At 40.3% G+C, this 26,126-nt stretch overlaps 1 protein-coding gene and 1 non-coding gene across 2 annotated transcripts in view; both read left to right on the top strand.

The window, feature by feature from the left end:
* LOC101411756 (trophinin) overlaps positions 1 to 26,126 on the top strand; it is a 60,335-nt gene that overhangs the window by 24,229 nt on the left and 9,980 nt on the right. Inside the window, 15 exon segments of the mRNA XM_058291089.1 lie at positions 19,739 to 19,895; positions 19,898 to 20,104; positions 20,107 to 20,171; positions 20,173 to 20,491; positions 20,494 to 20,863; positions 21,372 to 21,480; positions 21,482 to 21,502; positions 21,616 to 21,676; positions 21,936 to 22,015; positions 22,488 to 22,579; positions 22,861 to 22,903; positions 23,221 to 23,308; positions 23,403 to 23,445; positions 23,834 to 23,896; positions 24,452 to 24,595. Coding sequence (XP_058147072.1) covers positions 19,739 to 19,895; positions 19,898 to 20,104; positions 20,107 to 20,171; positions 20,173 to 20,491; positions 20,494 to 20,863; positions 21,372 to 21,480; positions 21,482 to 21,502; positions 21,616 to 21,676; positions 21,936 to 22,015; positions 22,488 to 22,579; positions 22,861 to 22,903; positions 23,221 to 23,308; positions 23,403 to 23,445; positions 23,834 to 23,896; positions 24,452 to 24,595 — 1,862 coding nt within the window.
* LOC111759742 (small nucleolar RNA SNORA11) lies at positions 24,097 to 24,221 on the top strand. The gene has a single exon (XR_002793636.1). It is a non-coding gene; the product is annotated as a small nucleolar RNA SNORA11 (small nucleolar RNA).

Here is a 26,126-nt window from a genome sequence, read left to right as displayed (position 1 = left end):
ACTTCTTCCTTTCCAATTTGAATGCCTTTTATATCTGGTTCTTGCCTCAGTGCTCGAGCAAGTACTTCTAAGACAATGTTAAATAGAAGTGGTGAGAGTGGGCATCCTTGTCTTGTTCCTGATCTTAGAGGGAAGGATTTTAGGATTTCACCATTGTAAATGATGTTGGCTGTGGGTTTTTCATATATACTCTTTATCATGTTCAAAAAATTTCCTTGTATTCAGATCTTTTGGAGTGTTTTTATCAAGAAAGTGTGCTGTATTTTGTCAAATGCTTTTTCTGCATCTATAGATAGAATCATGTAACATTTTTCCTTCAATCTGTTTATATGGTGTATTACATTGATTGATTTTCTTGTGTTGAAACATCCTTGCATACCTGGAATGATTCCCACTTGGCCATGTTGTATAGTTCATTTACTGTGTTGTTGGATACTATTAGCAAGTATTTTGTTGAGGATTTTTGCACCTAGGTTCATTAGAGAAAGTGTTCTGTAATTTTCCTTTCTTGTGGTGTTTTTGTTTTGCTTTGGTACTAGGGTAATGTTGAGATAATAGAATGAGTTAGGTAATGTTCCTTCTGTTTCGATTTTTTGGAAGAGTTTCAGCAAGAATGGTGTTAGTTCTTTTTGGAATGTTTTGTAGAATTCACCTGTGAAGCCTTCTGGCCCTGGGCTCTTCTTAGCTGGGAGATGTTTAATGACTGATTCTATCTCTTTACTTGTGTTTGGTTTGTTGAGATCATCAATTTCTTCTTTCATCAATATAGGATGCTTTTGTGTTTCTAGGAATTTGTCCATTTCCTCTGAATTGTCAGTTTTGTTGTAATATAGCTTTTCAAAGTATCCTCTTATAGTCTTTACTTCTGTGGGGTCAGTGGTGATATCTCCTTTCTCATTTCTTATTTTGTCTATTTGCATCTTCTCTCTTTTTTCAGTGTTAGTATAGCTAAGGGTTTGTCAATTCTATTGATCTTCTCAAAGAACCAGCTCTTGGTTTTGTTTATCTTTTCGAGTGCTTTCTTATTTTCTATTTCATTTAGTTCTGCTCTTATCTTTGTTATTTCTTTCTTTCTTCTTCCTGTGGGGTTATTTTGTTGTTTTTTACTATTTCCTCCAAATGTCCAACACATTCTTCAATTTTCGCTCTTTCTTCTTTTTTGATGTATAAATTTATGGCTATAAATTTCCCTCTCAGTACTGCTTTTACCGCACCCCATAAGTTTTGGTATGTTGTGTTATCCTTATCATTATTTTCAAGGTAGTTATTAATTTCTTTTGAGATTTCCTCTTTGACCTACTGTTTTTCAACGAGTGTGCTGTTAAATTTCCATATTGCAGTGTGCAATCTGTGCCTCTGGCCCTTGCAGGTTTCCAGCTTCACTCCACTGTGGTCAGAGATATTATTTTGTATGATTTCTATCTTTCTGAATTCATTGAGCCTTTCTTTGTGTCCTTGCATATAGTATATCTTGGAGAATGATCCATGTGCACTTGAGAAAAATGTATATCCTGTTGCATTCGGGTATAATGATCTGTATATATGTCTATTAGATCCAGTTCCTCTAATATACTGTTCAAAGTTTTTGTTTCTTTATTGATTATCTTTTGAGATGTTCTATTCAAATTTGATAGTGGTGTATTAAAATCTCCCACTATAATTGTAGAGGCATCTATTCTTTCACTTAGTTTTTCCAGTGTTTGCCTCATGTATTTGGAGGCGCCCTTGTTAGGATCATAAATATTTATGATTGTTCATTCTTCTTGAAAGATTATCCCTTTCACTAATATGTAGTATCCACCTTTGTCTCTCACAATTGTTTCACATTTAAAGTCTATTTTGTCTGATATTAATATAGCTACTCCTTCCTTTTTTTTGTTTATTGTTTGCTTGTGAGATTGTTTGCCAGACATTCAATTTCTACCTCCATGAATCCCTGGGTATAAGATGTGTTTCCTGTATACAGCATAAAAATAGTCCATATTTCCTTATCCAATCTTCCAGTGTGCATCTTTTGATAGGTGAGTTTAATCCATTGACATTCATTGTTATTTCTTTCAAAGAATTATTTATGTTGGCCATATTTTGTTTGGACTCGCATTTGTCATATTTTGGTTTGTTTGTTTTTTCTCCTTTTATCTTTTTTGTTGTTTTTTAACTCTCTTTCAACTCTGCATCTCCTGTTTTTTTCTTTCTTTCTGCAGAACTCCCTTAAGTCTGTCTTGAAGGGCATGGTTGTTGTTGGTGTACTCTGTTAATTTCTGTTTATTTGTGAATATTTTGAACTCTCCATCATTTTTGAATGCTAGTTTAGCTGGGTAGAGTATTCTTGGTAGGAATTTTTTTCTTTTAGTACCTTGACTGTGTCCTACCACTGCCTTCTTGCCTCCATGTTTTTGGATGATAAATCAGCACTTAATCCTATGGAACCTCCCTTGTATGTGATAGTTCTCTTTTCTCTTGCTGCTCTTATAATTTTCTCTTTGTCTTGAGCATTGGATAATTTGACAAGTATATATCTTGGGGTGGGCCAGTTGGGATTTTTGGTGTTTGGGGTGCATTGTGCTTCCTGGACGTGTACATCCATCTCTGTCAGTAGATTTGGGAAGTTTTCAGCCATTATTTCCTGCAACACCCCTTCTGTCCCCTTTCCCTTCTCTTCTCCTTCTGGGATGCCTATAATACGTATGTTTGTGCATTTTGCATTGTCATTCAGGTCTGTAAACCCTGCTGGATTTTTTCTATGTCTTTATCAACCAGTTCTACTATCTGTTTGATTTCAGATGTACTATCTTCCACATCACTAATTCTCTCCTCTGCCTCTTCTAATCTGCTGCTATTTTCTGAGAGTGATTTTGATTTCTTGAACCGTGGTGTTCATCACTATGATATCTGTTATCTTTGTGTGTATGTCTGCAATTTCCTCTCCAAGTGTTTTCTTCATTTTGTTAATCTCTTCCTTTACTTCATTAAGTTGGTCTCTAATATATGTTTTGAGTTCTCTAATTACTTGCCCATTCTTCTGCTCCCCTTCCTGTTTTTTAGTTTGTTCATTGGATTTGGCCATGTTTTCCTGATTATTGGTTTGGTTTGTAGATTTTTGTTGCTGTCTGGTCATCATTTTATCTTGATGGGTTTAATCAGTCCCTTAGCTTCTTTGTCTAGCCTGGGGGATTAATTAGTTGTTGTTCATGCATAAGTGTTATGTCTTCTATTTGTCACTTTGTTCTTCTTACTCTTTTTTTCTTGTTGCTGGCTAAGTTCACTTTGAAGGAAAATATTAGGGCCAGGAAAGCAAAATGAGAAGAATAGAAAATGTATAAAGAAGTCTTGGTAATAAATGTTAACAGAGCAAGAATGTGAGATCTGGCAGAATCAATATTAGACTCATTTAAGTTGTGTAGAGTTACAGCAGTAAGTAGAGTATCTATAATCAGTCAGTCGACTTAATGTGGGGAGGAATATAGTGTGAATTAAAAGACCAGTGTTTTCATGAGAGAGGGAGAGAGAAAAGAAAGACAATAATATAAAGAGTGGATAAAAGACAGAAAACAGAACAAGGTATTAGAAATAAAAAGTCAGAAAATTTGGGGGCCAAAGAAAGGGAGGTAGAATATAGGAGAAACAGCAGATAATGTAGGATAGAAAGATGTGGATTGAAAGGGGTTGTGTACATTGCCAAAGTCAATGCACACAGAAAAGTGGAAATGGAGGATGAAGAAACACAGCAAGTGTGAAGCACTTCCTGCAGCACCTCTTGCAGGAATCCCCTCTGTCACTATCCCACTAAATCAATGTCCAGACAACTCCTGCCCTGCAAACACCTGAAACAACTCTGTCCAGCAGGACTCCAACCCTACTCAGCCCCTTCTTTGCAGAAGAGATCATGAGGTGCACTCACTCAGATGCCATCTTGACCCACCTCCTCCGATCATATGATTTTTTCCTTCAATCAGTGGATTTTCTTATGTTGCACCATCCTTGCATACCCAGAATGAGTCCCACTTGCTCATGGTGTATAATTCATTTAATGTGTTGTTGAATATGATTAGAAAGTATTTTATTGAGGATTTTGCATATAGTTTCATTAGAGATATTGGTATGTAATTTTCCTTTCTTGTGGTGTCTTCATTTGGCTTTGCTACTAGAGTAATATTGGCATCATAGAATGAGTTAGCAATATTCCTTCTGTTTCAATTTCTTGGAAGGTTTAAACAAGACTGGTGTTAGTTTTTTCTGGAAAGTTATGTAGAATTCACCTGTGTAGTCATCAAGCCCAGAGTTCTTAGTTGGGATGATTTTAGTGACTGCTTCTATCTCTTTACTTATGATTGGATTGTTGAGATCATCAATTTCTTCTTTCATCAATGTAGGCTGCTTATGTGTTTCTAGAATTTGTTCATTTCCTATGAATTGTCCTTCTTATTGGCATACATGTTTTCAAAATATTCTCTTATGGTAGTCTTTATTTCTGAGGGGTCAGTAGTAATATCTCCTTTCTCATTTCTTATTTTGTGAATTTACATCTTCTCTCTTTGTTTTGGTTAGTCTAGCTAATGGATTATCAATTTTATTTATTGTCATAAAGAGCAAGCTCTTGGTTTTGTTTATTTTCTCAAGTGCTTTCTTATTTTCTATTTCATTTAGTTCTCCTCTGAGCTTTGTTCTTTCTCTTTCCTTCTTTCTTTCTCTCTCTCTCTTTCTTTCTTTCTTTCTTTCTTCTTCCTTTGGGTTTAGTTTGTTTTTTTTTTTTACTAATTCCTCAAAGTTTGTAGTTTGATCTTCAATTTTAGCCCTTTATCCTTTTTGATGTATGACTTTAAGGCTGTAAGTTTCCCTCTCAGTACTGCTTTTCTTGTATCCTGTAAGTTTTGACGTGTTGTGTTACCATTTTCATTAGTTTCAAGGTAGTTACTAATTTCTTTTGAGATTTCACCCTTGACCCACTGTTTGTCTAAGTGTATGTTGTTTAACTTCCAAACTTGTTGCCAAATCTCGGTATCTGGCCCTTGCAGATTTCCAGCTTCATTCGACTGTGGTCAAAGAAAATATTTTATATGATTTCAATCTTTCTGAATTTACAGAGATTTTTTCTGTGGCCTAGAATGTGGTCTGTCTTGGAGAATGATCCAGGTGCACTTGAGAAGAATGTATATCCTGCTGTATTAGGGTGACATATTCTGTATATTTCTAGTAGGTCCAGCTCCTCTAAAATATTGTTCATACTCCATTTTACTTTCCTTTTATCTACTTTTTAAAAAATTATATTTTATTTATTCATTTTTTAAAAAATATTACTTTCAAAAAATATGAGGTCCCCATTCACCCCCACAGCCCCAAGCCCGCCACTCCCCCCGCAATAACACACACTCCCATCATCATGACACATCCACTGCATCTGGTGAGTACATTTCTGGGCATCGCTGCACACCATGGCCTGTGGCCCACACCATAGCCCACACTCTCCCATGTTCCATCCAGGGGGCCATGGGAGGACACACAATATCGAGCAATTGTTCCCGCAGCACCACCCAGGACAACTCCAAGTCCGGAAAATGCCTCCACATCTCATCTCTTACTCCCATTCCCTGCACCCAGCAGCCACAATGGCCACCCTTTCCACACCAATGCCACACTTTCTCGATTATCAAACCCAATAGTTCATGAATAGAATATCATTAAATCCACTCTAAACCTTACTGTATTCCTCCTTCCTGTGGTTCTTGTCTTGGTGGTGTCCATTCCACATCTATGCCAAGAGGGGGCTTAGATTCCACATGGATACTGGCTGCAATCCTCCTGCTTTCACTTGTAGGAACTCTAGGCTCCATGGTGTGGTGGTTGACATTCTTCAGCTCCATGTTAGCTGAGTGGGGTAAGTCCAATAAATCAGAGTGTAGGAGCTGAAGTCTGTTGAGGCTCAGGGCCTGGCTATCATATTGTCAGTCCAGAGATTCAAATCCCCTAGATATATCTTAAACCCCAGCACCAACTACAATTCCAGTAAAGTAGCATGCAAGTCTTGTGAAAAGAGATCCCATCTGAGTCCAGTGTCATCAGGCAGAAACATCAACAACAAAGAAGGGCCAACTGACATGGCAGTGAACCCCATCTGCCATGACCATAGAACCCGTGGATCTCTTAAGCCCTCAAAAGAACCAATACCTGGGGTTGTATCTACTTTATCTGTCTCTGAGACTCTGCTCAGGTGTGGATGAGGGCAATCCTTCTGACAACCTCCAGACTCTTTTTTAGAGACTCATAGGCATATAAACTCATTTCTCCTTTCCATTTCCCCCTTACATTAGGTCAAACAGCATTTTAAACTCCTGTTATTATATGTAGACAGGGATATTCTTCTGGTCCACATTGAACCTTTAATTCAAGGTCATTTTCTTGTTGCATCATCAGCTGGTATTTGGTAGTGATCCCTTGGTGCCAGGGAGGCTCATCCCCATGTGTCATGTCCCATGCTGGGGGGAATGCATGGCATCTACACACTGAGTTTGGCTTTGAGACTGGCCACATTTGAGTAACATGAAGGCTGTCAGGAGGAAACTCCCAGGCACAGTGCTACTCTAGGCCTTGTTCTTATTTCAGACATATAGGCTCACAAGCATAGTCATTAGTATCAGGGGCTCACTGTTGGACCCTCATTCCTTCCTGGTTCTTACCGTTGCACCTGGGTGACTGCCGCTGCTCCCCTAGGGAACATGACAGAGCATCCCCAGCGAGGAACCCAGTACCCCCCCCAGCTGTTGTTTTAATTGTTTCCACTATGAGTATATTCAAACATTTCCATGCACCCTGGACACATGCTCTGTATAACTCCCGGTCAACCATATGCCCCCTGTTAATAACATCCCATATCAGTATTCCCCCACTACCATTGTTGAACCACTGTGTGATCCAAAACCTCCTGAAAAGTGAAGCCCAATATAATGCCCGGCTCCCTCAATGGTAAAATGAAATATAGCAATGACTGTAAAGGTTAGATATAGAATACATATTGATTTGGGAAAATTCTACATCCTATCTTCTTCTTTTCTTTTTTCCTGATTATTGAGCTCCTCTTCACAAGAGCCATAGATCACAGTAATTCATATACACAATATACAGTACCCCCATATAACCATTATAAAACCTTTTCCTTCCACAGTGATAATCTTTTAACTTATTCATATCATATTTATTGCAACTGATGTACAGATATTGAGACAATAGCTTTCAAACAGGGTAACATTTGTGTTTACATTGTGGTTCATACTTTAGGCTATACAGTTTTCTAAATTTTTTAGTTATCCTATGTTTTACATTATGGTTTACATTATTAGTCTGTCGTTCCCTATATGTTTTTGGTGTAATATTACATGTTTTATATCCATCCTTGTGTACTCTTGTGAAACACTTCTTTTGCCCTCACATTTAATTTGGTTCCATCTATTTTATATCTATTTCCCCCTAACCTTGGGGCCCACAGTGACAGTCAATCTTCATTTCTTGAGGAGCCATGTGCAGAGATACTTGCACCAGTGTTGAGGGCTTGACTTGCTGAACCACCCTAATGCCCTGGGAGCCACCATTTCTCTTGAGAGATACAGTTCCCTCTATTTGATGGCATTAGTCCTCCCCAGGATGAGGGTTTACCTTCACTCTCATTAAATGGGTCTCAACCCAATGGTATAACCCACTCTGGCAAAATGAGCATTCAGATATTCCCTAGGAGTCTGTCCTGGGTCAGATTATCCCCTTTGAGTGTCTTAAACAGGTAACGTTCCTAATTATATTTTGAAAAGGTTTTCTCAGCATTATACTCTCAACGAACACCCGACAATCTCCTATGTTCATATGTTGCCCCACCCTCTCCCCAAATTCTTGGTCAATATTACCCATCTGCCCATCCCTAGCCCCCTCAAACCAGCAAAGCCCCACCCAAGGGTAACCCTATGCCTCCATTTGATCCCTTCCTTATACACATACTTACCTCCAGCTTATCATAGATTTGACCCATGTAGATGTCAGCTTCCATCCTTCCTCTACCCCCCGATTTCCTTTAAGCCTATCTTCCAGTCTCTAGCTCTCTGAGGTAGCTTGCTTATTTCATATCATTGAGGTCATGTAGTATTTGTCCTTCAATGCCTGGGTTGCTTCACTCAACATAAGGTTCTCAAGATTCATCCATGCTATCACGTGTGTTTGTAGTGTATTTGTTCTTAAAGTCGAGTAGTATTCCATTGTATATATATACCACATATTATTGTTCCACTCATCTGTTGATGAGCATTTGGGTTGATTCCAGCTTTTGGCGATAGTAAACAATGCTGCTATGAACATTGGTGTCCATATATCGGTTTGTGTCCTTGTTTTCCGTTCTGCTGCATATATACCCAGCAGTGGAATTGCTGGGTCATATGGCAAATCTATGGTTAGATTTTTGAGAAACCGCCAAACTGGCCTCCAGAATGGTTGGATCCTTCTGCATTTCCACCAGCAGTGGATGAGTGTTCCCATTTGTTCACATCCTCTCCAGCATTTGTATTCTTCTGTTTCTTTCATAGCTGCCAATCTAATGGGAGTAAGATGGTATCTCATTGTAGTTTTGAGTTGCATTTCCCTGATAGCTAAAGATTTGGAGCATGTTTTCTTGTGCTTCTGGCCATTTGTATTTCTTCTTTGGAGAAGTGTCTGTTTAAATATTTTTCCCCTTTTTTAAATGGGTTATCTTTTTATTTTCAAGATATAGGAGTTCTTTATATATGCAAGTTATAAGTCTCTTATCAGATATATCATTGCCAAATACTTACTCTCATTGTGTAGCCTCCCTTTTTACTTTCTTGACAAAATCCTTTGAGGTGCAGAAGGCTTTAATTTTGAGGAAGTCCCATTTATCTATTTGTTCTTTTGCTGCTCATACCTTTGGTGTGATGTTCATGAAGCCATTTTCTATTCCAAGGTCTTGTAGATGTTTCCCTACACTGCTTTCCAGGGTCTTTAAGGTCTTAGCTCTTATATGTTGGTCTTTGATCCATCTTGAGTTGATCTTTGTAAAAGGTGTGAGATGGTAATCCTCTTTCATTTTTCTACATATGGATATCCAGTTCTCCAGGCACCATTTGTTGAATAGGCCATTCTCTCCCAGTTCGAGGGTTTGGTGGCTTTATCGAATATTATATGGCTATATATATGAGGTTCTATATCCGGACTTTCAATTCGATACCACTGGTCTGTGTGTCTCTCCTTATGCCAATACCATGCTGTTTTCACTACTGTATCTTTATAGTATGATTTTAACTCAGGTAGTGTGATTCCTACAATTTCGTTTTTCTTGTTCAATATGTCTTTGGCTATTCGGGGCCTCTTTCCTTTCCAAATCAATTTCATAGTTAGTTTTTCTAGTTCCTTAAAGAAGGCTGTGTTGATTTTTATTGGGATTGCATTGAATGTATAGATCAGTTTTGATAGGATAGACATCTTAATAATATTTAGTCTTCCTATCCATGAACAGGGAATATTCTTCCATTTATTTAGGTCTTCTTTGATTTCCTTGAACAGTCTTGTATAGTTCTTGGTGTATAAGTTTTTTACATCTTTAGTTAAATTTATTTCTAAATATATGATTTTTTTACTTACTATTGTGAAGGTTTTCGTTTCTTGATTTCCTCCTGATCTTGCTCATGATTGGTGTACAGAAATGCTAATGATTTTTGCTCATTGATCTTATAACCTGCTACTTTACTAAACTCATTTATGGGTTGTCGAAGCTTTGTTGTAGACCTCTCATGGTTTTCTCTGTATAGGATCATGTCATCTGTAAATAATGAAATTTTGACTTCTTCCTTTCCAATCCGAATGCCTTTTATATCTGGCACTTGCCTCAGTGCTCGAGCAAGTACTTCTAAGACAATGTTAAATAGAAGGGGAGAGAGTGGGCATCCTTGTCTTGTTCCTGACTTTAGAGAGAAGGATTTTAGGATTTTTTCATTGTAAACGATGTTGGCTGTGGGTTTTTCATATATACTCTTTATCATGTTCACAAAATTTCCTTGTATTCTGATCTTTTGGAGTGTTTTTATCAAGAAAGTGTGCTGTATTTTGTCAAATGCTTTTTCTGCATCTATAGATATAATCATAATCATGTGATTTTTTTCCTTCAATCTGTTTATATGGTGTATTACATTGATTGATTTTCTTATGTTAAACCATCCTTGCATACCTGGAATGAATCCCAGTTGGGCGTGGTGTAGAATTCGTTTAATGTGTTGTTGAATACGATTAGCAAGTATTTTGTAAAGTATTTTTGCATCTAGCTTCATTAGAGAAATCGGTCTGTAATTTTCCTTTCTTGTGGTGTCTTTTTTTGGCTTTGGTACTAGGGTAATGTTGGCATCATAGGAGGAGTTAGGCAATGTTCCTTCTGTTTCGATTTTTTGGAAGAGTTTCAGCAGGATTAGTGTTAGTTCTTTCCGGAATGTTTTGTAGAATTCACCTGTGAAGCCATCAGGCCCTGGAATCTTCTTAGTTGGGAGGTTTTTCATGACTGTTTCTATCTCTTTACGTGTGATTGTTTTGTTGAGATCATCAATTTCTTCTTTCCTCAATATAGGCTGCTTATGTGTTTGTAGGAATTTGCCCATTTCCTCTGAATTGCCATTTTTGTTGCAATATGGTTTTTCAAAGTATCCTCTTATGACAGTCTTTATTTCTGTGCGGTCAGTGGTGGTATCTCCTTTCTCAAATCTTATTTTGTGTATTTGTATCTTCTCTCTTTTTTTTTGTTAGTCTCGCTAAAAGTTCAGCAATTTTATTGATCTTCCCAAAAACCCAGCTCTTGTTCTTGTTTATCTTTTCAACTGCTTTCTTATTTTCTATTTCATTTAGTTCTGCTCTTATCTTTGTTCTTTCTTTCTTTCTTCTTCCTGTGGGATTACTTGTTTGTTTTTTTTACTAAGTCCTCCAAATGTGCAGTTCGTTCTTCAATTTTTGCTCTTTCTTCCTTTTTGATGTATGAGTTTATGGCTATAAATTTCCCTCTCAGTACTGCTTTTGGTGCATCCCATAAATTTTGGTATGTTGTGTTATCATTATCATTTGTTTCAAGGTAGTCATTGATTTCTTTTGAGATTTCCTCTTTGACCCACTGTTTTTCTAAGAGTGTGCTGTTTAATTTCCATATCTTATTATGAAATGTAGACCTCTGTCCCTTGCAGATTTCCAGCTTCACTCCACTGTGGTCAGAGATATTATTTTGTATGATTTTGATCTTTCTGAATTCATTAAGCCTTTCTTTGTGGCCTAGCATATGGTCTATCTTGGAGAATAATCCATGTGCACTTGAGAAAAATGTATATCCTGCTGTGTTTTGGTGTAATGTTCTGTATATGTCTATTAGATCCAGGTCCTCTAATATACTGTTCAAATATTACATTTCTTTATTGATTCTCTTTTGAGATATTCAGTCCAGAGTTAATAGTGGTGTACTAAAATCCCCCACTATAATTGTAGATGCATCTATTCTTTCACTTAGTTTTTCCAGCGTTTGCCTCACGTATATAGAGGCACCCTTCTTAGGAGCATAATATTTATGCTTGTTCGTTCTTCTTGTGAGATTGTCCCTTTCACTAATATGTAGTATCCCTTTTTGTCTCTCACAATTGTTTTGCATTTAAAGTCTATTTTGTCTGATATTAATATAGATACTTCTGCCTTTTTTTAGTTATTGTTTGCTTGTACGATTGTTTTCCAACTACTCACTTTTAGCCTCCATCAATCTCTGGGTCTAAGATGTGTCTCTTTTAGAATGCATATAAATGGGTCATATTTCCTTTTCCAATGTCCTGGTCTGTGTCTTTTGATAGGTGAGTTTAATCTGTTGACATTCAATGTTATTACTTTCAAGGAATTATTTTTGTTAGCCATATTTTGATTGGACTTGTGTTTGTCATATTTTGTTTGTTTTTTTCTTCTCTTTTTGTCTTTTTTGTTGTTCTCACACTCTCCTCCAACTCTGCCTGTCCTGTTTCTTCCTTTCTTCCTGCAGAACTGCCTTTAGAATTTCTTGAAGGGGAGGTTTCTTGTTGGCATACTCTTTCAAATTCTGTTTATTTGTAAATATTTTGAACTTTCCACCATTTTTCAATGCTAGTTTAGCTGGGTAGAGTGTTGTTGGTTGGAAATTTTTTCTTTTAGTACCTTGACTATATCCTACCCCTGCCTTCTTGCCTTCATGGTTTCAGATGAGAAATCAGCACTTAATCTTATGGAGCTTCCCTTGTATGTGATGGTTTTCTTTTCTCTTGCTGCTTTTAGAATTTTCTCTTTGTCTTGAGCATTGGATAATTTGACAAGTATATTTATTGGGGTGGACCTGTTGCGATTTATGATGATTGGGGTGTGTTGTGCCTCTTGGATATGTACATCTGTCTCTTTCAGTAGATTTGGGAAGTTTTCAGCCATTATTTCCTGCAACACTCCTTCTGAACCCTTCCCCTTCTCTCCTCCTTCTGGGATGCCTATAATACATATGTTTGTGCGTTTTGCATTGTTATTCAGGTCCCTAAGTCCTTGCTGGATTTTTTCTATCATTTTATTGATCATTTATACTATCTGTTTGATTTCCAATGTACTGACTTCCACATCGCTACTTCTCTGCTCTGCCTCTTCTAATCTGCTTCTATTTGCTGTGAGTGTATTTTTTATTTCTTGAACTGTGGTGTTCATTCCCATATCTGTTATCTTTTTGTGTATATCTGCAATTTCTCCTCCAAGTGTTGTCTTCATATTGTTAAACGCTTCCTTTACTTCATTAAATTTGTCTCTGATATATGTTCTGAGATATTTAATTACTTGTGCGAAATTCTGCTCCCCTTCCTGGTTTTTAGTTTGTTCAATGGATTCAGCCATGTTTTCCTGATTACTGGTTTGGTTTGTAGATTTTTGTTGCTGTCTGGTCATCATTTAATCTTGAAGTGTTTAATCAGTTCCTTAGCTTCTTTGTCTAGTCTTGGGGATTAATTACCTGTTTTTTTGCATAAGTGTTATATCTTCTCTTTGTCACTTTGTTCTTTTTATTCTAATTTCTTATTGCTGGCTGAGTTCACTTTGAAGGAAAGTATTAGGGCCAGGGAAAGCAACTGTGTAAGAAAGGAAAATGTGTAAAGTAGTATTGGTGATAAATGTTAACAGAGCAACAATATGAGATCTGGAAGGATAGATATTAGATTCATGTAAGTTGTGTAGAGTTATAGTAGTAAGTAGAGTACCTATAATGAGGTAATGGACTGAATATGGGAGGAATATGGTATGAGTTTAAAAGCTAGTGTTTTCATGAGAGAGGGAATGTGAAAAGAATGGCAATAGTTTCAAGAGAGGATAAAAGACAGAAAACAAAACAAAGGTATTAGAAAATAAGAGTTAGACAATTTGGGGATCAAAGAAAGGAAGGTGGAATATAGGAGAGACAGTAGATGATGGAGGATAACAAGATGTGGGGGAAAGGGGATAGTGTAGGTAGCCAAAATCAATTCACACAGAAATGAGGCAACAGAGCATGAGGAAACCCAGCAAATGTGAGGTGTTCCCTGCAGCACCTATTGTATGTGGACCATTGTCTATAAGGTGCAGAGGTGCCCAAAGATGTACTTACCAAATCCAATGGATGTGTCATGATGATGGAAACGAGTGTTGTTGGGGGGGGAGAGGGGGGGTGGGGGGGGTGGGGATGAATGGGACCTCACATATATATTTTTAATGTAACATTATTACAAAGTCAATAAAAAATTTTAATTAAAAAAAAAAGATAAAATAAAATAAGAAGAAAATCACAGACAAGAGAAAAGAGAGAAAAAATAGAGCAGAAAGAAAGTAAAATGGGGGGTGGGTAGAGAAAAGGGAGGGGAACAAGTAAGGAAAAGAAAAAAAGATATAGAACAACAACAACAGCAACAGAAAACCCTGAAATAAATGAAAAAAAGTACTTGGGAGATACAATGGGAGAAAAGACTAGGAAATAATGCAGTATTAGCAACCAGGACAATAAAAAATTGAAAATTAAAATTATATTTAAAAAAACACACAAACGTTGAGGGCTAGGACAATCAAGGACCTCAGATGGACCTCAGGGCGTGGTGGATTCAGGGATGGAAAGTCTGTGATATTGCAGACTTAAGAGGTTTGAGTCTCTGGGGTGTTGGCCACCAGGGTTTAGGGGACACAGACCTGGCAACCTCAAATATGGTTAACAGGGAGCCTGGGAGCACTGCAGAGCAACACAGCCTTCAGGGATCCCCACATCTGGATGCCAGCTCTATGTGGGTGGTCCCATCCACAAAGTCTGACCTATGTGTCAGAAACCCGCAATTCCCCCTCTCACTAGGGTCTCTTTCTGGCTGTATCACCAATTCGACTTCAGGACACCTCCTGCCCTGCAAGCCCCCGAAACAGCCAGTTAGGGGCTCCTCTATATTGCAGCCAATTTAAGGATGCTGTAGTTCTGCAGCCAGGCCTAGGGGCAGGGCTCTAGCCAGAATTGCTGATATCAGTGTCAGAAACCGAAAATCTCATGCCTCACAAAAGATTCCCCAAATCAGCTTCCAGATCGCTCCCACCCTGCAAGTCTCCAGAATAGCTTCCTGGTGATGTCTCTTTATTGCAAGTGATTTAAGGCCACTGCAGATCTGCAGCTTTGGGGCGGGGCTCTAGCCAGAAGTGCTATTATTCGTGTCAGAAATCTAAAATTCCCCACCTCACAAGAAACTCCCGTCTGTCTCACCAAATCGGTTTGCGAAGGCCTCCTGCCCTGTAAGCCCCTGAATAGCCCGCTCAGGGCTTATGAATTCCCCAGTACCACAGAGCCTCCAGGAATCACCGCCGCAGTGCCAGTGCCATGGTTCCGCCCGCCCCAGGGGGGAGTGTCCCGTGTGCAGCCCCTAACTCCGTGTAAGAGAGCCTCAATTTTATCTTTTACATGAATTTTCTCTGTTACTTTCCCACCAAATCAATGTCCAGACACCTCCTGCCCTGCAAAATCCCGAAACAGCCTGGTCCTCAAGAATTTCTAACGCTGCCCAACCGCTTCTTTGCAGGAGTGACTATAAGGTGCACTCACTCACCCACCATCTTGCCCTGCCTCCCGTTTTTCTTTATTAATTCTCTTTTGAGATGTTCTGTCCAAAGTTGATAGTGGTGTATTAAAGTCCCCAACTAAAATTGTACAGGCATCTATTGATTCACTTAATTTTTCCAGTTTTTGCCTCATGTATTTGGAGGTACCCTTGTTGGGAGCATAAATGTTTATGACTGTTCTTTTTTCCTGAAAGATTGTTCCTTTCACTAATATGTGATGTCTGTCTTTGTCTCTCTTAATTGTTTTGCATTTAAAGTCTCCTTTGTCTGATGAATACAGCTACTCCTGCCCTTTTTTGGTTATCGTTTGCTCGTATGATTGTTTTCCAGCCATTCCTTTTCAAGTTCCTTGAATCCCTGGGTCTAAGCTGTGTTTCATGTAGACAGCCTATAGATGGGTTATATTTCCTTATCCCTTCTTACAGTCTGTGTCTCTTCACAGGTGATCTTAATCCATTGACTTTTGTTGTTATTACTTTCAAGGAATTACTTCTTTTAGACATATTTTCTTTGGATTTGTGTTTGTCATATTTTGTTTGATTTTTTTCTTTTTGTCTTTTTAGTTGCTCTTACATTCTTCTCCAACTCTGTCTCTCTTGTTTTTTTCTTTCCTTCTGCAGAAATCCCTTTAATATTTCTTGAAGAGCAGGATTCTTGTTGGTGTACTGTATTAGTTTCTTTTTTTCTTTGAATATTTTGAACTCTGCATCATTTTTGAATGCTAACTTTGCTGGTTAGAGTGTTCGTGGTTGGAAATTTTTTTCTTTTAGTACCTTGACTATGTCATACCACTACCTTCTTGCCTCCATGGTTTCAGAAGGGAAATCAGCACTTAATCCTTTGGGACCTCCTTTGTATGTGATGGTTCTCTTTTCTCTTGCTTCTTTTAGTATTTTCTGTTTGTCCTGAGCATTGGATAATTTGACAAGTACATGTCTTGGGGTGGGGCTTTTGGGATTTATGCTGTTTGCTTTGCCTTGTGATTCCTGGACATGTACATCCATCTCCCTCAAAAGTTTTCTTAAGTTTTCAACCATTATTTCCTCCAACACCCCTTCTGTCCCCTTCCCTTGCTCTTCTCCTTCTGGGATGCCTATAATGCATATGTTTGTGTCTTTTGTATTGTCATTCAGGTTCCTAAGTCCCTGCTGGATTTTTTCTATCTTTTTATCTATCAGTTCTACTGTCTGTTTTATTTCAGATGTACTGTCTTCCACATTACTAATTCTTTCCTCTGCCTCTTCGAATCTGCTGTAATTTGCCAAGAGTGTATTTTTGATTTCTTGACTTTTGCTGTTCATCACCATCATATCCATTATATTTTGGGGTATGATTGCAATTTCTTCTTTATTCTCTCCAAGTGTTTTCTTCATATTTGTAATCTTTTCTTATATTTCATCACATTGGTTCCTAATGTATATTTTGAGAGCCTTAATTACTTTTTCAATGTTCTCCTCCTCTTCCTGGTTTTTAGTTTGTTCATTGGATTGGGCCATGGTTTCCTGATTATTAGTTTGGTTTGTAGTTTTTTTTGCTGTCTGCTCATCATTTTATCTTGATGGGTTTCATCAGTTGCTTAGCTTCTTTGTCTAGTTTAGGGTTTAATTAGTTGTTTTTTCATGCTTGTTAAGTCCTGTCTTTGTCACTTTGTTTTTCTCATTCTATTTCCTTGTTGTTGGCTAAGTTCACTTGAAAGAAAATATTAGGGCCAGAGGAAGCAAAAGCAGTAAGAAAAGAAAATGATTAGTAGTATTGATAGTCAATATTAACAGTGGAACCATGTGAGATCCAGTAGAATGTATATTAGGCTCATGTAAGGTATGTAGAGTTATAACTGTACATATAATGAGACAGTAAACTGAAATGGGGAGGAACATAATATGAATAAAAAGGCCAGTGTGCTCTGGGGAGAGGGAAAGAGAAAAGAAAGGACAATAATATAAAGAGTGAATATAAGACAGAAAAAAGAACAAAGGTATTAGATATGAATAGTCAGAAAAATTGGGGACCAATCAAAGAGAGGTGTAATGTAAGAGAAACAATAAATGATGGAGGATACAAAGATGTAGAGGAAAGTGGTTAGTGTTGGTGGCCAAATCAATACTTAGAGAAAAGAGGAAATTGAGGGTGAGGAAACAGAGCAAATGTGAAGTTCTCTGTGCAGCACCTAATATAAAAAATATTTTTTAAAAAGATGAGAAAGAAATAATAAAAAGGGAGAAAAGGAAGTATGGTGTGGAAAGCAAGCAAGGAAAAAGGGGAAAAAAAGAAGAAGAAAGGGCTGTGGGGGGATCAATAGGAAGGAAGAACAAGAAAACAAACCAGCAAAAAATACTAGACAAATTTTCAAGCAAGGAATCCTCTTTTCAGTTAGATAAAATGCATAAGGTTCTGACATTCCCTCTTTGTCACTTCCCTCTCTCCCAGGGCAATAGGAAATCTGTGTGGGGGGGGTCCAGGAGGAGATTCAAGTGGGTCCTTGTTGAACCAAATCACCAGAGAAAACAATGACTCTTAACTTCCAAAGAGATAGCACCCACACCTCACCAGAAACCCCAAATATTCTATTGGAAGCTTTCAAAACACGTCCTACAGTCCCTCTCCCTTACGTGTGCTACAGGAGAGCTAGTTGATATTCTGACTCCACCTTCTCCAAGACCAAATTTCCTATCCCAGGGCTTTTAGGTAAATTGGGCTTTCTCAGCAGATTCACCTCTCCTTTCTTTCCAGGCTCTCCCCAAGTCTGCTGGTATGCTCCTCTAAGCTCAAAAAAAAAAAACGCATGGGGGAGCCAGAAAATTGAACCTGCACTCATTTGGCCCCTCTGCACCTCCCACCAAAACCCTCCAATTCACGGATTCATTCCAAAAGCTGAGGGCTAGCATCATCCTGTACCTCAGGGAGGGCTGATCTCGGGAGAGGAAATTCCAGCATACTGTGGACTCAGAGAATGTGAGCCTGTGGAACATGGGCTATGGGGGCTTAGGGGTCATGTACCTGGGGACCACACTTCTGGGGAACACAGGGCTTTGGAATGTCACCACACTACCAACAGTTCACGGAAAGCTGCGACCACCAACCCTAGGGAGAAGGGTCCTGCCTTCCCACCACTTCTGACCTCAGTGCTAGAAACCAAGAATTCTACCTTTAGCAAGCACTACTTCTGTCATAGTCTCTCCAAACTGATGTCCAAACACCTCTTCCCTTGCAAGCCCCCAAAACAGCCCACTCCAGCAAGATTCCAACCCTACTCAGTCGGTCCTTTTCAGAAGCATTTATGAGGTGCACTCATTCAGATGCTATCTTGCCCCACCTCCCCTCTTATGTTTTTTCAGGTAACATTTTGTGGGATCAATTAACTTTAAGAAAAGCTAATTAAGAAAATGTTGGGGGCTGAGATGTCCTGCTGCTTTGAGGGCAGAGTTATTTTTCTAGGAATGAGCTTGTTAGGTTAGACAGCCCTCTCCACCAGCAGAGCAAAAGTCCTGAAGGCCTTAAAGAAAGGCATGTATTGGGAAAATGAGTGGGCCAGGAATGGGGGTGTCCCTCAACCAGCTTACTGCACATATGTAACATCAAGTTGCATCAGTGGGCAAGTAGTGCTAAGGGGTGTGGTGGTAGGAATTTACTTGAGGGTTCTAGGAGGCAAAAACTGACTAGTATTCTACTATAGATATTGTGACTCTTGCTATGAAAGAAATTATATCACTGATAAATGAGACAGTGGTCATGGAAGTTGCTGAGGGCTGAGAGAGGGAAAAAGAGGTGTGATATTGGAGCATTTCTGGGACTTGGAGTTGTCCTGAATGATATTGCAGGGACAGATGCAGGACATTATGTGTTGTGCCATAACCCACTGAATGGACTGGGAGAGAGTGTAAACTACAACATAACTATAATCCACGTTGTGTAGCAATGCTCCAAAAATGTATTCACCAAATGCAATGAATATGCCACACTAATTAAAGAAGTTGTCAATGTGGGAGGAGTGGGGGGTGTTGGGAGTGGGGTATATGGGAACTTCTTATATTTTTTAATGTAACATTTTGTGTGATCTATGTATCTTTTTAAAAAGATAATAAAATAAAAAAATAAAAGTCAAACATGAAAAAAAAAGAATTGTGGCTGGAAAACCAAATGGCTTGGATTTTTAGATATGAGGACTCAGGCGTTGAAGGTTTTGGGGCCTAAGGATAGATGAATCTCCCTCACTTAGGATAGGCGAGTTGTCTGATGAATCTACATCCCCCTACCCTGTTCCCTCAGGCTCAGGTGTTACCCAGGCTCCCAGAGGGATGGATAGGAAGAAGGACTATGGTTATAGGATGCCCCATTCTCAGGGCCATCTGCCCTGTCCTGAGTTCAGCTACTGCTCTTGGCCCCCCTTCCATCCTGCATTTGCATAATTCCTTGCCTGTATCAGCACCCCCCACACTCCTGCATGGTAGGTGGGAAGAAGAAGAAAGCTTGTCTTACTCTGTCTATCCCATTGTCTCTTATACCTTTCTGCAGCCCTCTTCCAGCATTAATCCTTACTCAAGAAGGGGAGGCCTTTGTGAACAGGGGTGAGTTGTAGGTAGACTGAATGGCCCAGAGGATCATAATCCTAAGTGTATAGGGCCCTGTGCCACCCCCTGGGAACCCAGGGCATCCCTTCCCTCCAGATGCATAGTCTGAGGCCACAGAAGAGGACAGTGTCTTGCTGATGCATACCTTGTTGGCAGCAACAAAGGACCCCCTGGCCATGAACCCACCAGTTGTCAAACACCCTAAGAAAACAAGGCCAAGAAAGCCCCTCTTAATGCTACTACTAAGGCCATGCCTGCTGCCCCTCTGATTCCACCTACCAATGAATTTGCCACCAACAATTCCAAAGTAACTTGTCAGGCCTTAAATCTGCCAATCATCCCCCAGATGTCCCAGGCTTCAGCTACCACTGAGGCAGCCAGTATTCAGGCTTCTTCAGCTATTGCTCAGCCAAAGAAACCAAGAAGATAAAAAGTATTATAGCTAAGGCCGCCCAAGACTCCCAAATCTCAACTGGCCATGAGATTTTTTTCTACACAGGTTAAGTCACCACTGCAGGTCTTAAACCTACCAGTCACCCCTCAGACTATCCAGATTCCAATTGCCAATGATTCAGCCAATTCCCAGGCCTTAATAGCCTCCATCAAACCTAAGAGAACTTCCAAATTTAAGAAAGCTGCCAATAAGTCCACAGTTAGTGCCAATGAGATCTCACCAGCTACAACTGCCACCCAAGGCCAAAATACCAATGAGATAGCCTATATCCAGGTCACAGCCTCTACCCAAACCAAGAAAACCTCCAAAGCCATGAAGGCAACTTCAAAGGCTACAAATTCTGATATTGAGCCATTGAGTCAACTACCAGGAGGATTGAGGCCTCAGCAGCAGCTATCTGGTCCAAAAAATCCAAGGGCAAGAAGGCTGCCAGTAAGGATCTAAATTTTGCCTCTGAAATCTCTGAGACCCCAGCTGCCTCTCAAATGATCTGAGGGAAGAGAGGGTCCAGGGCTTGGAAAGCTGTTGCTCCATCTCAGGTAGCTGAAAGCCAGACTCAAATTCCTAACCAAGGAGCCCAGGCCAAGATGACTACCTCTCAGGCCAGCATAATTGCTCTTGAGACTCAGGTTGCTGCTGCTGTCCAGACCCTGACAAATAACTACCTGGCTCAGTTGAGTCTGGAGCTCACAACCAGGACCTGGGGCAAGAGAAGAGAAGGGTGAGATCTCTGACATCACCATCCTTGATTTTGCACCTCTCTTTTTCCATTCTTCTCCTCCTAGTTTTCTTTTCTTTTTTTTCATTTCTTCTATAAAAGTTTACTGAGACTTTTAACTTTGATCCAGTTCCTGTGTTCAGATAGACTATGGAGAATGCTCAGAAGAATGTGGCATGGTGTCTACTGCCTGGTAATGCACAGACTTGTGAGGATATAAGACATCCAGACATCCAGTCATTTAGCTACAATCTGGATATAATTCAACTTTATTTTACATGGTGACTACCATGTGCCAGGTTTTTTGTTGTGTACATTCACAAGGCTATGTCTTTAAATATTGAAAGTAATTCTTACTAACTAGGGATCATAATCACAGCAGTAAAGACAAGCCCAGAAAATATGGTAGCCAATTGCTGAATCAGGTCCACTACAGGGAAAGGCTTAGGGGGTCTTTCTAGAGGAAGCAGGATGAGAAGATAAAGCCATCTCTTTTACCTGGTGACTCTAGGCCTTCCTTCTTTTTGATGATGCAGTCCAAGCACCTGAATGAGGATGAGAGAGGTGACAGTAATTACAGGCAGATCTCATGGAGCCAGAGAGCTCCACCACCCCAGGATGGTGGTCATATTGCAAGAAAGGGTAAGAATACGATGCTGCCCAGTTTCTTCTCTTCCTCATCTACCCTCTTCTCTGCTGTCATTCCAAGTTTTCTGCAAACATTGATATCTCCCTGTCTATTCCTTTTCTCCCAGGCAGATAAGTTGGTGAAATACCTGCTGGTTAAGGACCAGACAAAGATCTCTATCAGATAGAGTGCTCAGATAGAGTCCTACCAACCCTCCTACTTGACCTCTCTTCTCCACTCCCCTTTTTCCTAATGCCAGCACTTTACTTTTATGGCTTCCTCATTCATTTATATCTCCATCCTGCCCTCCTCAAACTCTGCCATGGCCAGCAACTCTTATTAACACAATTCAGGACTCTGGATGTGCTGACCCCACAGGCCATCAAAAGGCTACAAGTTCTGTGGCCCCTGCTCAAGCCAGCTGCTCCCACCTCTACCTTCCTGCAGACGTGGTGAAAGACTCCATCCAAGAATATGATGAATATTTCCCAGAGATCATTGAACGAGCAAGCTATGCTCTGGAGAAGGTGAAAAGGCAGCTCTAGGGGATGGGCACAATGAGAAAGCCTTGAATTGAACAAAGGCATAAATGTCTCTTCTGGGAGGGTCACGCACTCACTAATCCAACCCTGTCACTGTGCAGATGGGAAGACAAGAGGCCTAGGGAGAGTAAAAGACTAGCTCTGTAAATCAGAAGTAAAAACACAGCTAGGACCCAAGCCACCCATCTTAGTCCTGACTTCTGTCCACTAATGGGTACATCCTCTCCCTTCCATTCCTAATTCTGTCTCCCAAAATTTCCACTAATTCTAAAAATGATGTTGCTCACAATAGTACACTATTGCTTGTTTAGTGAGTGCCAGGCACTCAGCTATCTAAGTGCTTTATATGCACTCATTTCTCACACAAAATCCCCTAGGTAGTTGTGGGATGTTCAGGAAGCTAAAAGATGCCTAGGCTGAATTTTGTGATCTCACAGGCTATTATTTTACTTGGCAGGTGTTTCAGGTCAATCTGAAGGAAATTGATAAGTAAAGTAGCTTGTGTATTCTCATCAGTGCTCAGGAATCCTCGGTGGGCATACTGGGAATGTAAGCTGGGAAAGGGATTGAGTGGGAGGGGCACTTCTGCTTTTGTCCATGCTACTAGCCCTTCTCTGTTTTCTCTCCCTCATGGCTCTTAGAGAATCATGAAAGACAAGGTTTTAAAAGCCCTGTTCCAGCGCCCACAGAGTTGGAGCCCTGCATGCATATTGTTGCCCGATCTTGATTGACTGAAGGGTAGAAACCTGCAGTAAGGCATTCCTGCTGTCAGATTTTCTATCCCAAGAAAGAAAGTCTTTCATTGCTTGTCTCTTTCTACTGGGTGCCAGGTCTGGCTTTGGTGCAGTGCCTTTCAAGGAAGAACTTCTTAGTGTGGGTAGATCATGTTGCTAAAAGGGTAGGATTGTCATCAGTGTGTCTGTGCCTAGAGTTCTGTCAGGGCCGAGGGGTCTGGAAGAGAAAGAAGGGACTCATGTTGACAGAATGCTGTGTTGTGCTGGATTGACAAGTATTCTTCATCCTCCTGAAAACCTGGGGAGTGGGGCTTACATAGAGCTTGAAGCATGGACCTTGCAGAATTCTGCCATTCCTAAGGAATCTGGGAGAAACTAGCCTTGCAAGGTGGCTGATATGTGTTTTGCAAATGGCTTCTGGACATAAACTTTATTTCTGTCCTATTATTCCTTTAGGATGAAGTTAAGATGAAGGATACACCCAAACTAGGTCTCATGGTGATTCTGACTGTAATTTTTATGAATAATAACAAGGACAGTGAGGGTGAGTGGCTGGGCCTGCAGCTCAATGGGTGGCCCTGGTCTGAATTCCATGTGTTCATATTATGTCCCTTGTCTCCTCTCACCATCCCTTTCAGCTGTCATCTGTGAGGTGCTATGTAAGTTGGGGCTGCACCCTCAGCATTTGCTGTCCATGTTGTCCTTTGAGAAGAGAGGATGCTCCCAGGATTGCATCAGCCTGGTAGTCTGGTGGGATGGGTGGGAGGTTCCAGAAGACCCAGGATTGTAACCTGGGTGGGTGGGGAAATGGTCCTGAACTCTCTACTCCCTCTCTCCTCTATGTCTTCTGTCTATTCTAAGCTAAAATCCAAGATACACCTTTAGGGCATCCTTTATAAAGAGCCATCTGTCCTGGACTGTGTTTCTACTAACAAAGTACTTTCTACCTTCCTGCCTTCTTTGAGACTGCCCTATGTGCTAAGGAGGTCTCCACCATGTTGGAAAATTACCCTGCCCTCATCTGGACAGTTCTGATCTCTGTTCAATGGGTTATTTCTCCCATTGTCAGGGCACAACACTCACTCTTTGGGAAAGTGAGGAAACTCATCACAGATCAGTTTGTGAAGCAGAAGTAAGTTGTGTCTTGGGAATTTGCCTGGCTCTGGAGTGTTCTGGTGTTCTGGCCTGGTTCAGAAAATGCTTCATCAGCCCTTTTCTTACAATGATTTTAAAGGGCTGTATATCCTGTGTCGTAGAACTCTGACTTGTCCACAATTCCCATAGGTGGACTTTTCCTAGGGTCAGTTAGACTAAACAGAAGGCCCATGCTATGTGGTGAGCTCAGAATAGGAAGTTTGAAGAATAACTCTTCTGTTTAAAACATACCCAATAGGAATTGAGTTTACTCCCCATGGGTGGCAGGGTACTTTGTTCTTCCTGTGACATATTCTACACGTGCATCCTCTGCAGCACCAAGTGACTGCTATGCACAGGGCTAATGGGAAACATCTCAGTGTTGGGGGCCAAGATCATGAGCTGTGTTTGGGTGTGAATCTGGGGTTGTAGGGCCTTGGAAATCCTTCTTCAGGAGCTGAATTTAGTATTTGCTTGGAGAAGTTGACATCTGGTGCCCAGTGGTTAGATAACAAGTTTGTTTGCCTAGAATGTTTCATTTCCTCTTTCCAAGGTACCTGGAGTACAAGAAGATCCCCAACAGCAGACCACCTGAGTATGAGTTATTCTGGGGCTTGCGCTCCTATAATGAGACTATCAAGATGAAAGTCGGGGGCGGGGGAACCGCGGTATCGGCGCTCAGGCTGCGTTTTTGGTGGCTCTGTGGTGCTAGGAAATTCACGAATCCTGGGCGGGCTGTTGGGACATTGAGGGAACAGACGCCTTTGCGAATCGATTTGGGGAGACAGACGGTGTTTTGTGAAGCAGGGGAATTTTTGATTGCAGACACTAATAATAGCGCTTCCGCCTGGAGCCCCGCCCCCCAGGCCCGGCTGCCGATATGCAACGAAATTAGATTCTTAGTAATAAAGGGACGTAATTGGGAGGTAGTTTCAGGGTGCGGTGAGGGAGGGGGACACGTCAGGAAGCCGACTGGGGAATATTTCGCGAAGCTTGGGAATTCCGGTTTGGGAATTCCAGTTTCGGAATCCGTTTTCGGCATTTCCAACCGGAACCTAACCCACGGCGGGCTTCGGATCTGCTTCAGTAAATTGACTGCAGTGTAGAGGCGCCCTCAGCTGGCCGTTTTTTGAAATCACAGGGTGGGAGCTGTCCAAAAGCTGAATTGTCGATTTACCTACTAAAAAAAAACCCTACTGAGTAAGTGAATTGCAGGGTTCAGACATAATATAGAGTTTGAGGATCTGACTTCCCCTATAGGGCTGACACCCAGCTGCGGAGATCCCTGAGGGCTGTGTTACACTACGGGGCTCCTAGGCTTCCTGTTGACCAGATTTGACATTGCCAGGTCTGAATCCCCTAAATTCTGGTGGCCCATACCCGAGACTCACACCTCTTGAGTCTTCAATAACTCAGACTTTCCACCACTGAATCCATCATGCCCTGAGGTCCATCTGAGATCCTTGAATGCCCTAACCTTCAACGTTTGCGTTTTTTCTTTATCGTCTCATTTTGTTTTGTTTTTATTTTCATTTTACCTTATTTTTTTTATTTTTTTAATGTCCTGATTGCTACTATTGCATTATCCCCTAGTCTTTTCTCACAGCGTATCCTCTAAAGTTTTTTTTTTATTCAGTTATTTAGGGGTTTTTTTAATTTTTTTTCTACTTATTTCATTTTAACTCAATTATACAATAAGTGCTGCAAGGAACACCTCACATTTGCTGGGTTTTCGTATCCTCCACTGCCTCATTTCTGTGTGAACTTACTTAGGCTACCAACACTATCCCCTTTCCCCTACATCTTGATATCCGCCATCATCTACTGTCTCTCCTATATTCCACCTCCCACCTCCCACCTCCCTTTCTTTGATCCACAAAGTGTCTAACTCTTAATTTCTAATACCTCTGTTTTGTGTTCTGTCTGTTATCCACTCTTGAAACTATTACCTTTCTTTTCTCTTTCCCTCTCTCATGAAAACAATAGCTTTTTAGCACATACCATATTCCTCCCATGTTCAGTCATCTACCTCATAATAGGTACTCTACCTACTGCTATAACTCTACACAATTTACACGAATCTAACCTCCACCCTCCCAGATCTCATATTCTTGCTTTGTTAACATATATCACCAATACTACTTTACACGTTTTCCTTGCTTACACAATTGCCTTTCCCCGGCACTAACACTTTCCTCTAAAGTGAACTTAATCAGCAACAAGAAATT

This window comes from Dasypus novemcinctus, chromosome X (assembly GCF_030445035.2).
Source record: "Dasypus novemcinctus isolate mDasNov1 chromosome X, mDasNov1.1.hap2, whole genome shotgun sequence".
Taxonomy (NCBI): Eukaryota; Metazoa; Chordata; class Mammalia; order Cingulata; family Dasypodidae; genus Dasypus; species Dasypus novemcinctus.
This window is presented reverse-complemented; position numbering and strand designations above follow the sequence as displayed.